General features: G+C 47.7%; 1 protein-coding gene across 1 annotated transcript in view; it reads left to right on the top strand.

The window, feature by feature from the left end:
* The first annotated feature begins 851 nt into the window (after positions 1–851).
* Positions 852–14,269, top strand: part of LOC146075829 (2-acylglycerol O-acyltransferase 3-like) — a 56,014-nt gene continuing 42,596 nt past the window's right edge. Inside the window, 4 exon segments of the mRNA XM_083185466.1 lie at positions 852–1,045; positions 5,259–5,326; positions 7,925–8,017; positions 10,017–10,124. Coding sequence (XP_083041592.1) covers positions 5,311–5,326; positions 7,925–8,017; positions 10,017–10,124 — 217 coding nt within the window. The 5' untranslated portion in view covers positions 852–1,045; positions 5,259–5,310.

Raw genomic sequence — 14,269 nt, 5'->3', positions numbered from 1 at the left:
GACATTATAACTGACATGGTACTTTGTACATTCTCCACTAGCATGACAGGCAGCATGGGAAATATGGGAGAATAGGTATACCATCGATTGTGCATAACTATGCAATGGATGACTATCAATGTTTTACATATCGATGGTCATCCATTTTCTTAGACTGATTGGCCTGTGGGCCAATCAGTAAACAGGGGGCGGGGCTTCACGGATGATCTGGGCGGAGCTATGCTCCACGTCCCAGGAAAAAGCAAAACAAAACTATTTGTTTCAGCTTGACATCGATGGTGGGAAACCATCTGCTTCTCCCCCTTCGATGGCCAAGCTATTCTACATCGGTCATAAATCATCGATGTTTTCTAATCATCGATGGTTGATGGCCATCCCTAGTAATGGGGAATGTGTTGGGATGATAGATAGAGTCGGATTCAGGGGTGGGAGCAAAGCACTTCAGGACTGTGGGCTTGGTGGATCTGAGACCATATGCAGATATGCCCCCAGCCTTTGCGGTACATCCGCCACACATCACAATGATACTAATCGCATATGTACTAATATATGCCGCAAGTCTCGCACAGAAGAGGCCATAGAGGGGCCAACACTCTGCAAAGCATGATCAAAGCAAAGTGGACCCACACAGTTAAAATGAACCCACCGGGCACAAGAAGGGTTAATCTAGGAATATATTGCTGCTGCTGTAATGTAGAAGACAGACGGGTTACATAATGACCTATATTTTGGTGTCACAGTCTGTGAGCACCTGCGGTGGTAGTGTTGTGGCACAGCGACACAAGGGTTAAATCTCTGTGTGTTCCTGGGTCACAGTCCTTCCAGTCCATCAGCAACACGGACAAAGTTCAGAGCATCAGATAGGGAGATAGTGATAATGGAAGCTTGCTACACATCCAACACAACACACACGCTCGCACAACAACACACAGCTGGGACACCGACCCGCAGGGATACAAAGACACACAGTCTGTGCAGGAAAACACATGGGTGCATGGTGACCCCCGGAGACGGGATACGCGTGGAGAGACGTTACTGCTGGACGGTGAGCGTGCTCTGCGTGTGTGTACTCTGTCACGTGTACTGTGTGACTTTCACCTGTGATAGTTATGGATGGTTTCAGTATGGTGCACAGGGCATACTACAGTAGTAACTAAAGGCTCTATGTACTAAGGCTTGGTGAGAGATAATGTGGACAGAGATAAACTAACAGCCAAAGAGCTCATAACCAGTGGCTGATCCAGGGGAGGGGGGGCTGCAGCACAATCCAAATTTCAAATAGGGGAGCCACACCAACTGCCAGTTTGGAATGGCAGTTTGTGGCAGTTGATGTGCCTCCTCCTCCCTTGCTCCTTACTCTTTTCTAACACAGCCTGTAACATGGGAGAAGCCGGTTGGTTAGTACTTTATCTCAGTTCACATGATCTCTCTCTAAGGGGCTTAGTAAATTGACCCCGAGGCATTTTAAACATTGGACATAAGCACCACAATGTTTCAAATCTGCGAGTGTGCCCGGATGGCTGCCACCAGATGGTACAGATGGAAATTACATGGAGATCCTAGCAATTCAGATATGACGGTACCTGTGTGGTTGGCATTCATCAATGTACTTTGGCGACAGAGGCGTCACTAGCCTTGCTGATATTCAGTGTGACAAAGGCCATGAAAAAGGGGCATAGCTTTATCAAGTGGGGTGTGGCCTCATCATGAGGGGGAGTGGCCTACGGTTAAAAGTAAGTTTTGTTCCAGTTGTGTCCCTTACCCTAACGGCAACCATTACCCTGGTGCTAACAGTGACCCTATGGCTGATGAGGTGTATGGGGTGTGGCCAGAGCTGTGTGGGTGTGACCAGAGCTGTGTGGATGTGGCCAGAGCCAGTGGTTGTTGGCCAGGGTGCAAAAATATAATTTGGGCCCCCCTCATCCATCCATTCCAAATTCACAATATGCAATACAGCAGTGGGTGACAGGGAGAGGCAGAGGGTGACAGGGAAAAACAGTAGGTGACAGGGACAGCAGTGGGCCCCGTAATGGGAGTTCTGCCACTGGCCAGAGCCATGTGGGCATATGTACCCCATGCACTATCAATTCCACCAGGGCTACCACTGGGAATTTTGGGGGCCCGGGACTGATTTCCAGCCTGGGCCCCTCCAGCCCCCACTCCCCCCGTCCCCCTCCCTTCACTTACCGCCCGACTCAATGCAGGATGCCAGCGGCCAATTAAAATGCAGCACCGGCTGGTGAGCCAATCAGAGCCCATGTACCGGCTGCCACTCTGATTGGTAACCGTACACAAGCTCTGATTGGCTCAAAAGCCGGTGCAGCATTTTAATTGGCCGCCGGCGTCCTGCATTAAAGAAGGAGGCAGCACAGCGGAGGCAGGTTGCGGTGAGCAAAATTAGTTGCCCGCACCTTTCCAGAGGCCGGGGCCCGGGACAGCTGTACCCACAGCACCCCCCTGTCGGCGGCCCTGAATTCCACTGTCTCCTTAAAAGCATACACACAGAATATAATGCATACATTGTGAGAGAGCTATACAGTTTCAGCACTTATGATGTTGGGCCTATTTTATGTTGCAGCCTGGTGCTAGACGTCCGGGAGGGTTCGGGGTGCGCCCAGTGCTCAGACAAACCCTAAATCCCTAACTGGAAAGGTAAACATTGCCACACAGCCTTCCAATTGTAATCAAATTGACCTAAAATATTCACTAGGCTGTCACCCCATCCAGCTGTGCACTCTGGATGGTCAAGACAGCATTGTAGGCCCCGGGCAAGCAATGAATTCTTGTACCATCTCTCCACTTGCTTCCATGCAGTAAATGGCTGTCGGTACTCTGATTGGTTGATAGCTCCAGTCATTCACCAATCAGCATGCTAACAGCCATTCAATGTCTGGCTGCAGGCTGGTAAGCAGGAAGAGAATGCTGCACTCTGATTGGTGGAAGAGAATGCTGCCTGGCAGCTCTGTTTGTGTCTGTTTCCCAATCATGGCGAACAGGCAGCTTCTCTACTGCCTCCCACGTAGCTCAGGAGCAGATGCCCACAACCCAATCTGCCACAACTTGAAGGGCCCGAGAATTGTGGAGGCCTTGGGCAACTGCCCATTGAGCCCATAGGTTAAGATGGCCCTGTGGATGGTTGCCCCACTCTCTTTCCTCATAAATAACTCATGCAGGTTACACAGAGCAGCAGTTAGGAGCAACATTATTGGGGTGTTATAATGGTGGTGGTAGGGGGGGGGGAAGTATGTACAGGTGACATCACACATTGTGTACATATGTTACATCACTATGTACAGGTGACATCACTCCCTGTGTACAGGTGACACATCTCTATGTACAGGTGACATCACTCCCTGTGTACAGGTGACACATCTCTATGTACAGGTGACATCACTCCCTGTGTACAGATGTTACTTCTCTATGTATAGGTGACATCACTCCCTGTGTACAGGTGACACATCTCTATGTACAGGTGACATCACTACCTGTGTACAGGTGACATCACTCCCTGTGTACAGGTAGTGACATCACTCCCTGTGTACAGGTAGTGACATCACTCCCTGTGTACAGATGACATCACTCCCTGTGTAGAGGTGACATCACTCCCTATGTACAGGTGACATCACTCCCTGTGTACAGGTGACACATCTCTATGTATAGGTGACATCACTCCCTATGTACAGATGACACATCACTATGTACAGGTGACCTCACTCCCTATGTACAGATGACACATCTCTATGTACAGGTGAGATCACTCCCTGTGTACAGATGACACATCACTATGTACAGGTGACATCACTCCCTGTGTACAGGTGACACATTTCTATGTACAGATGACACATCACTCCCTGTGTACCGGTGACATCACTCCCTGTGTACAGGTGACATCACTCCCTGTGTACAGGTGACATCGCTCCCTATGTACAGGTGACATCACTCCCTGTGTACAGGTGACATCACTCCCTGTGTACAGGTGACACATTTCTATGTACAGGTGACATCACTCTCGGTGTACAGGTGACACATTTCTATGTACAGGTGACATCACTCCCTGTGTACAGGTGACATCACTCCCTGTGTACAGGTGACATCACTCCCTGTGTACAGGTGACATCACTCCCTATGTACAGGTGACATCACTCCCTGTGTACAGGTGACACATCTCTATGTATAGGTGACATCACTCCCTATGTACAGATGACACATCACTATGTACAGGCTACATCACTCCCTATGTACAGGTGACATCACTCCCTGTGTACAGGTGACATCACTCCCTATGTACAAATGACACATCTCTATGTACAGGCTACATCACTCCCTATGTACAGGTGACATCACTCCCTGTGTACAGGTGACATCACTCCCTATGTACAGGTGACATCACTCCCTATGTACAAATGACACATCTCTATGTACAGGTGACATCACTCCCTATGTACAGGTGACATCACTCCCTGTGTACAGGTGACATCACTCCCTATGTACAGGTGACATCACTCCCTGTGTACAGGTGACATCACTCCCTGTGTACAGGTGACACATCTCTATGTATAGGTGACATCACTCCCTATGTACAGATGACACATCTCTATGTACAGGTGACATCACTCCCTGTGTACAGATGACACATCTCTATGTACAGGTGACATCACTCACTGTGTACAGGTGACACATCTCTATGTACAGGTGACATCACTCACTGTGTACATGTGACACATCTCTATGTACAGGTGACATCACTCACTGTGTACAGGTGACACATCTCTACATACAGGTGACATCACTATGTAATAGTGCACGGTTTCCATGTATATTGGATCCACAGGCACAAAACAGATTATGTTTAATTTGGTGTAAAAATTATATGAGATCAATACGGTAGTAGGTGCTGCAGAACCTCTTCCTACTCCGATATTTGCAGATCCTCATGGGTAGCGAGCAAGCAAAGCCTTTTCCCAATGCACCTTAATCTGTAGAATATACCTGTAGTCACTACAGTCATTTTCCAGGGTGGCCGTCTACTATGGGGTAGAACAATTTGTATTTCCCCATCTTAGGTCAGATAGACACTGCCTCTGGGTCGCCATGTTTAGTAGCAGGTGAGTCGATCTTACTCCCATTTGAGGAATGTAACTACACCTATTTCAGTCTCCTGAGTAAGCAAGTACAGGTGAAGCCTAGCGGTACGCGTTTCAGCTAAAGGGAAGTAACGGGCCTGTATATACCTTTATATGATACATATCTCTCTACAGGTGACACCTCTCTCTGTGAGTTCCCATCATCCATCCTCAGTGAGCGGCTGACATGTCTTCATGTGCAGGTACTGTTACATATACTTATCCACCCCTGTAAAGGAATAGTGGTATGTTTCCTCTCTGTTCCTCTGAGGCTCACTGAATGTATCTGGGTCTACACAAAGGAGCAACTGTGCAGAGTAGGTCACTGTTCACCCCAATCTCTCCATTTTCCCAACATGGAAAATAAAAATGAGGATCGTTATTTAAGTTCTGGAAAGCAGGGATACTTAGGAACCCTACGCGTTTCATTGGGCCTCTATGGCTACAGCACAAAGTGAGTATTGGCTGAAGTGAGGGTCAAAACTCAGAAGTGTTTTCATGAGATACATTTTAAACAGTAGATACCTACCAGTAAAGTAGAGAGTACTGTACAGAGATCCTCAAATCCCTGTACAGGGCTTGTGCTGCTAGGAAACAACAGTCACATTACTGTAGTGACATCATGTGACCAGCAGTGTTATCAGTGCTAGGATTTGTCCTGAAGATACTGCTTCTATCCACAACCCAAAAAGAATGAAGTGTAAAGCAAACTTGCAGAGTAGAGTGGCTTCAGCACAACCTTAAACCCCAATATATGTATAAATTACACAAGTCAAAGTCTAAAAGTGATTAGATAAAAGTCGCATAACTTAATCACTAATGCAAGACAGCAATGTATCCTCAGCAAGTTATCTCCAGCGGAATTCTCTGGCCTGCTTGACTCCAAAGGATTATTGGGTTGGAAGCTACTTAAAAATGAAATTTTTTAACCCTTAAGTTATATTAATAGGGGAGAGTTGTCTAGATTTCCCTTTGCAGTAAATAACTATGGGCCCCTAAATCAGCATAGATCATTAATTTGAGAAGTTGCGGTTGACTGGATCTCGAGGCAGCCCGGGGAGGGGGGGGGCTGAAGGCGGCTCGCGGGTGACGTCACCAATCAGCGACCAGCGGCCGCTGCCTGGTCAGAAGGGCAGGATAGCCCAAAACAAATATGGCTGCCGCACCACAGGGCTGATAGCACCGGCCATGATAGAACGGTCGGCGGCACAGCCAGATGAAAATCTGGACCGCCCCGCCGGGAAATGGCCCGGTATCCCGGTGGGCCAATCCGTCCCTGACTGTGACTAATGATTTGTATTTGTGTACATTTTCTACCATATTAAATATTCTCATGCATTTTTATTGTGATCTACAATTGGGATGCGGTTAATTTCCCGGCGGTCGGGATCCCGGCGGTCGGAATCCCGACACTGGAATCCCGACCGCCGAAATCCCGAAACTTTCTCCCTCCGTGGGTGTCCACGACACCCATAGAGGGAGAATATAATAGCGTGCCGAGCGTAGCGAGGCACCGGGCCCGCTGCGTGGCGAGCGCAGCGAGCCCGCAAGGGGGGGCGATCCATGTCCCCCCCTTGTCGGGATTTCGGCGGTCGGGATTCCAGTGTCGGGATTCCGACCGCCGGGATCCCGACCGCCGGGATATCATATCGGATCCCTACAATTGAACACCCATCAATTACAGTGAGTTTAGTACCATGTCCTGCATCAGACATAGGGGGTTATTCTAAATGGTTCGGGCCCCTGCACGTTCGATGCTTTGCTTCTGCGCTTGCGCAGGCGCATTTCTGCGCATGTACAGATGCAGGGTGTGAGCGGGCACGGCGAGCTATATGTTCGCCTTCCCCCTCGCACCTAGCAGTGCGGGTGAGGGGCGATGGGAGGACACAGGCCATGGGAATGCCCAATAAATGAAAATGCTGGGCATTTCCAGGAACATCCGGCGATTACACCGGTGCGGGGGGGATTTGGGCAGGCGGCTGACGTCAGCGGATGGCGGCTGCCCACCTGCTTCCCGCACTGGGCACTCGCAGATCAGAGACACCATAGAGGTGTCTCTGATCTGCGTGCGCTGGAGAAATTTTCGTCCACATGCAACGCTGCAAAATTCGCAGTGTTGCGCTTGGACCAGAATAAGGTCCATAATCTGATATTCTTATAGAAGTTTCTTAATGAAATCATGATATAATACACAGTAAATCAAGACAAGCCACTAATCAGTCTCTATAGCATAGAATACCCTTTACAAGGTAACCTAATTGTTACATTAATTATTCATTGTATTAGATCAATACAAACAACAGACACTTACAAGGAGGTTGAACGTCTGTTATTCCCAGACCAGGAACACTATGAATACATTTAGCCATAAGCCGTGTTGGACAGAGTTATGATTGACCCACCTGAGGGGGGGGAATGCAGTGGCAGCGGTCCATGCAGAAGGGGTGTGGTCAGCCACTACAGTGGGTGTGTCCAGCTACCACTGAGGCTTGGCCAACCCCTAGGACATGCAGACAAGAGATTGGCAGCCACTGGGGAAATGTAAATAAAAGCAGCCGTCATCTTCACTGTGTACAATCGGAGGCTGAAGAGAGAAGCAGTCATTGGGCAAATGTAAAGTTACAATGTTCTGATCATCGATTGACCAATATATCGGCTATCGATGTTTAAACTGATATGTTTTCAATAAATATTCTGAGCTTTGTTTAGATATATATCAGCGAGTTACTGTAAGCGGTAGTTTCAGCATAAACAAAAGTGACACAAATCGACATCTTACGCCGTGACATGCTCTTGTACAGGTGACACAAAGGCGAGGACTGGGATGGAACCGATCAGAAAGCATTTGCTGGCCATCAGTGTTTTTCAATGGGTGCTGACCTTTCTTTTGATGGGTAAGTGGGGAAAGAGGCAAGTGAACGTCTACCGTGGGCACAATCAGTACCACACATACCACCCTTGTGTCCCCTACCTCTATGTGTCATACATTCCTTACACATGAATTGATTTGTGCTGCCTGAGCAGCTAATGTCATGTGATCATTCTTAGCCAATGTGCTGAAAGCTGGCAGCTTGATGATGTCACTAGAAGGTGTTTTACTGAGTATGCTCTTACTAGTAACATACGAAATCCCCTAGATGGGGCTTATTTCTACTTATACCCAGGGGTAGGACCTCCCTACATGACACACATGACAAAGAAGGTGAATCGTTAGTGCTACTGCGTTCTATAGAAGACACGTCAATAATATAAGTGCCCAATAACCACAATAATGTATCTTGAAATTAATAATCCCAGCAGCGACCATTAAGAATCACTCTAATGCAGGGCCTGATTCAGCAGGCATCGGGCCGCCCTTGTATCCATGGGAACGCCCAGCGTTTTCAGGGGAATGCCCAGAAAACGTTCAGTGTTCCCATGGATGAGCCCCATTCCCATTGCCGTCCACCCCCGGCCCTCTTCTCCGCAGCCACAATGAACGGCCCATTTGTTGCCCGGGTCTGCACAGCGCAGACCCCACATATCGGAACGGGGCTGAATTTGCCCCATTACAAATTAACCAGAATTAGCCCCAGCGTGGTTTGTTAAATTGGGGAATCCTTGCTCAGTTTTGCTTGTTCCCCACAGATGGGCTAGCAACAATTAGTGAAGTATTCCTCCTTTAATATGTGTACGGCCTAAATGAATTTCTCCAGATGCGACAGCGGAGATCCCCAGTAAGGTGTCTCGCAGTATGGCTACTGTCCATCTCTGGACCGAAACAGGAAATAAAACGTGACAGGAATAGGTGTCCTCAGTCATTTCAGTCACAGGTTTCATATTGCGCGCCTCAGGTGTAATACTGCAGCTTAAGGAAAGAAAACCAGGAGGGTTGGTAGATGAAAACGCCCTTAGCAACAGCACCAGCAGCTAATGATGGTTACAGCTGTCTTGAAATGTGAGTCGAAGTGATCCCAAGAACTTACAATATCCAACTGGTCACATAAACGTGGAAACACCAGTTTGAAATATCTGACGCGTTTCATTATCATGGACTTCATCAGGGGAATAAACAGGCGGTTTTCCCTGTGCGTTTATACAATATTGCTTTAATTATCTACTAAGTGCTGCTGTTGGTCTGTAAACTACTATCAATTACATTGAAACAATTACAAACACAGCAAAAGTATAATACTATCTATCTATCTATCTATCTATCTATCTTTCCATAAAGTACCGGTAGTTGCACAAATAATAATGACTAGTTACAGGCGTATACCTTGTGGCAGTCCAACTGCGAGACATGTATAACTATGTGTACCAACGCTACATAAATATGCCCCGTTTACTTTCATCGCTGCATCAGGCCCTTTAAGCCTATTTTACACAAATATAGGGACTATACCACTTTAAGGCTTCACATGCTACGGAAAACACGTTTATCTTTTTCACACGCAATTTACCCCTAAACATTCAGCGTGCGCCCTGTCCAAATCTGCATGCACCCTACAACCAGCATTTCTCTGTCACCAGTTAAAAATGACGGCTTGAGCAAGGTACTTTCTCTTTGAACTGTGACTGTTTTTACTTTCACTTTGAGCTGTGACAGTTTTTATCCCACAAACTCTCCACCCCCCCCAGTCCCTATCTTCTAATACCTCTAAGCTCCACAGCTCCCTCTCTCTGTATCCAGCAAGTTTGAAAGAGATCAGTGTCCCCGCAAAAATAGCTTTCACTTTCTGTTGTGATCTCTTTTAGCGCACAAAGCAGTCAGTTAGTTCATAGAGTGGCCTCTAGTGGTCACTGGTGGTACTTCTTCTCATAGAGGTGAGGAGTAATTAGCCTTTTATATATATATAGATGAAAGTGTGGCATTGTCATGCAGACCTGGATAACTCTCCTGTCTCTCACCAGGAATCTTTTTCACCGTAATGCTATTCTATATGCTGTTTACTTCCTTGTGGCTCATCCCCGTGGTCTACTTCACCTATCTGCTGATCGATTGGGACACTCCAGAAAGAGGTATTTTTGCAATTTATTGTAGTCACCTGTTCACTAGGCTGCGAATTTAAGCAGCATGTCAAGCAGGGCTGAATGAGACCCAAAATACCTATGGAAAGAAAAAGAATTGTCACGGTGCGATGCGCCAAAAAGAAACTGTACACATAAAATATAACTTTTATTATGTAAGAAATAAAAATGCAAAGTATAAAAGAACAATCTGTGAGTTTTCCTAGTATAGCGTAGTATAGTGTAGTATAGTGTAGTTGGTTTTATTGAGCTGCCTGCTATTGTATCAATTGGATTGTGAGGATGGAGATTTATTTCACGTTTGTTATCTAGTAGAGGGACCTTCAATTCCAATACGTACGTCTAGTTCTGTGTGTAACCAATTTAGCAACAATTGTTGCACATAAGAATTTTTACAGTCTGATTAGCTAGGTTCTGGGTTATTCCTTTACCAGGCATGTCCAGGCTATGGCCCTCCAGCTGTTGTGAAACTACAAGTCCCAGCATGTCTTGTAACAGTTTTGCTATTAGGGAATGTTAAACTATGGCAAGGCATGCTGGGATGTGTAGTTTCACAAGAGCTGGTGGGGCCACAGTTTGGACATGCCTGCACTACACAAAGGACCATGAGAAAATTAATCTCAAAATGATTAGACTACATTGACAGTACTATGTACTAATATACACATATAACATATTGATAGAAAAAGTGACATACATTGTTTCTAGGGTTGCCAATCCCGGAGCATTTTTTCAATCCCGGAATTCGGGATTGAAAAATGCCCGATCCCGGGATTCCCGGGATCCCGGGATTGGCTTCCCTGATTAAAAAACCCTCCCCGGCCGCCCCGCATATTTACTTACATGTGCTGTGCGGTGCGGCCAGGAGGGTGGTCGGTGAAGCGGGGAGGGTGGGCGGCTGATTGATGCCGGTAGGCGGGCGGGTGAGCAACCGGGAGGCGGTGGTGAGCAGCCGGGAGGCGGACGGTGAGCAGTCGGGAGGCGGGCGGTGAGCAGCCAGCAGCAGGAGGCGGGTGGTGTAGGCAGCATCCAGGAGCCGGTCGGGGTGTCATGCTGGTCTGGACGCGTCTGTGCAGCTGCTTGGCCTGCGCAGCGTGACCTCTGGCCTCGTCACGCTGCGCAGAGCCATACTGCCGGCTAAGGGAGAAGCCGGGCAGTGTCTGAGCACACGCTCAGACGCTGCCCGGCATTAGACTGCGCATGCGCAGTCTAATCCCGAAAATCCCGGGATTGGAAACTCCAATCCCGGGATTGAAATCCCGGCGTTTTAGGGGCCAAATCCCGGGATCCCGCCAATCCCGGGATCCCGCCGATCCCGATCCCGGGATTGGCCACCCTAATTGTTTCTGTTATATACGTGTATAACCGGTCACAGACAGCATCATATACACCTGCAAAGATATGTGCGGATATAGAGCTTGCAATTAAAACCCATAGATATGCATAGCTTGTTATATTGTTATATAGGGCTAGATGTATCAAGCTTTAAAAAGTGATAAAATGGAGAGTGATAAACAACCAGCCAATCAGCTCCTACCAGCACCCAGCCAAGACTGCAAAAATTCTTATGTGCAACAATTGTTGCTAAATTGGTTACACACAGAACTAGACGTTCCCATTGGAATTGAAGGTCTCTCTACTAGATAACATACGTTGAAGGAAACCTCCATCCTCACAATCCAATTGATACAATAGCTGACAGCTCAATAAGTATAATTTAAAAGGCATTATTTAAAATAAACAAATCCTCCTAATTTGGTTGCTAGTACACTATACTCACAGATTGGGATATAACTAATGAGATAACAGGAGTGATTTATCAGTTTAATAAAGAAGTAAAGCAAAAAAAAAATATCGGGGGCATCGCGTCGGTCGGGACCGTTAACAATGGTCCCGACGTGACCGACGCGATGCCCGCGATTTCCCCATAGGCTTCAATGTTAAAAAATATTTTAACATTGAAATCGTGTCGGGAAAGGTAAAATATCGGGGGCATCGCGTCGGTTGGGACCATTAACATAGGTCCCGACGCGATGCCCCCGATTTTTACATAGGCTTCAATGTTAAAAGATTTTTTAACATTGAAATCCTGAAAAAATGTGAAAAATGTGAAATGGGCCAATATGACCCATTTCACATTTTAGATGTCCCCGTCGTCACCCCACGATAGACGCCAACCCGAAGCGTGGCGAGCGCAGCGAGCCCGCGAGGGGCGGCGGTGCGCGTCCTCCGACCTTTTCATTCCCCTACTATCCACGTCGGCGTGGAGTTGAGAATAGAATAGTGTGGCGAGCGCAGCGAGCCACCGAGCCCGAAGCGTGGCGAGCGCAGCGAGCCCCGCGAGGGGACGCGGATACCTTCACAGTTATACGCGTCCCCTCGCGGGCTTCACAGGTGTCCGTGGCAACGCGGACACCTGTGAAGTCCGCGAAGGGACGCGTTTACCTGTGAAGGTATCCGCGTCCCCTCGCGGGGCGCGCTGCGCTCGCCACGCTTCGGGCTCGGTGGCTCGCTGCGCTCGCCACACTATTCTATTCTCAACTCCACGCCGACGTGGATAGTAGGGGAATGAAAAGGTCGGAGGACGCGCACCGCCGCCCCTCGCGGGCTCGCTGCGCTCGCCACGCTTCGGGTTGGCGTCTATCGTGGGGTGGGGTGTACGCCGTGACATTTGGGGGGGTTGGGAATATTTTACATTGAATCCAATGTAAAATCGGGTCCCAGGGACCCGATTTACATTTCATTAAAAAAAAAAAATCGGGTCCAAAATCGGTCGGTCGCGTCGATCGCATCGCATGCGACCAAATCGCATGCGATGCGATCGACCCGATTTTTCCGACACGACCACCCCGATGTAAATCGGTGTGGCCGTGCTAGGAAACAAGTACCCACATTTTTATTAGGGATGTGTACCTGCCACTTTTCGCCTTTTGGGATTTGGGTTCTGATTACCTTCGGGTTTTGGGTTCTACTGGGTTTTGCCAAAACACCCCCTCAACATTTTGGTTTTTGGGTTCTGATTATTTTTTTCAAAGCATAAAAAACACTAAAATCACAGAATTTTTTTTTTTTTGGCTCCTAAGTTATTATTAACCTCAATAGCATTCATCTCCACTAATTTCCAGTCTATTCTGAACACCTCACAATATTGTTTTTAGGCCAAAAGTTTGCACCGAAGTAGCTGGATGACTATGATAAGCGACACAAGTGGCGGCACAAACACTGGACTGATACGGCACATTTAGCATCACCCCTGGACTGATACGGGACACTTAGTAGCACCCCTGGACTGATACGGCACACTTAGCATCACCCCTGGACTGATATGGGACACTTAGCATCACCCATGGACTAATTCAGCACACTTGGCAGCACCCCATGAATTATACGTCAGACTTGGCTTACCCCAGGAATTATACGTCAGACTTGGCTTACCCCATGAATAATACGGCAAGATGGTGGTGCCCCTGACCTGATACAGCACATATGATGGCACACATGGTATTATACGGCACAGATGGCAGAACCCCTGGACTGACACAGCACACATGGAATTATACGGTACACAGTGACACTCCTGCAGTAAAAAGAGTTATTCTTTTAATAACAAAATGGCAGCACCCCTGGATTGATACAGCAGGCTTAGCAGCACCCCATGAATTATACAGCACACTTAGCATCAACCCTGGACTGATACAGCACACTTAGCAGCACCCCATGAATTATACAGCACACTTGGCAGCACTCCATGAATTATGCGTCACACATGCGGGCACCCCTGACCTGATACAGCACACATGGAATTATGCGTCACACATGCGGGCACCCCTGACCTGATACAGCACACATGGAATTATACGGCACAGATGGCTGCACCCCTGGACTGATACGGCACACATTGCGGCACACATGGAATTATACGGCACAGATGGTGGCACCCCCGGACTGATACGGCACACATGGCGGCACACATGGAATTATATGGGAGACATGGCGACATTCCTGCAGTAGAAAAAGAAAACCTTTAAAACTTTTAATAAAAAAAAAAATTAATCTTTTAATTAAAATGGAATTATACGGCACAGATGCGGGCACCCCTGGACTGATACGGGACACATGGGGGCACCCATGGTATT

Source organism: Crinia signifera, chromosome 4 (genome assembly GCF_055691185.1).
Source record: "Crinia signifera chromosome 4, ASM5569118v1, whole genome shotgun sequence".
NCBI lineage: Eukaryota > Metazoa > Chordata > Amphibia > Anura > Myobatrachidae > Crinia > Crinia signifera.
This window is presented reverse-complemented; position numbering and strand designations above follow the sequence as displayed.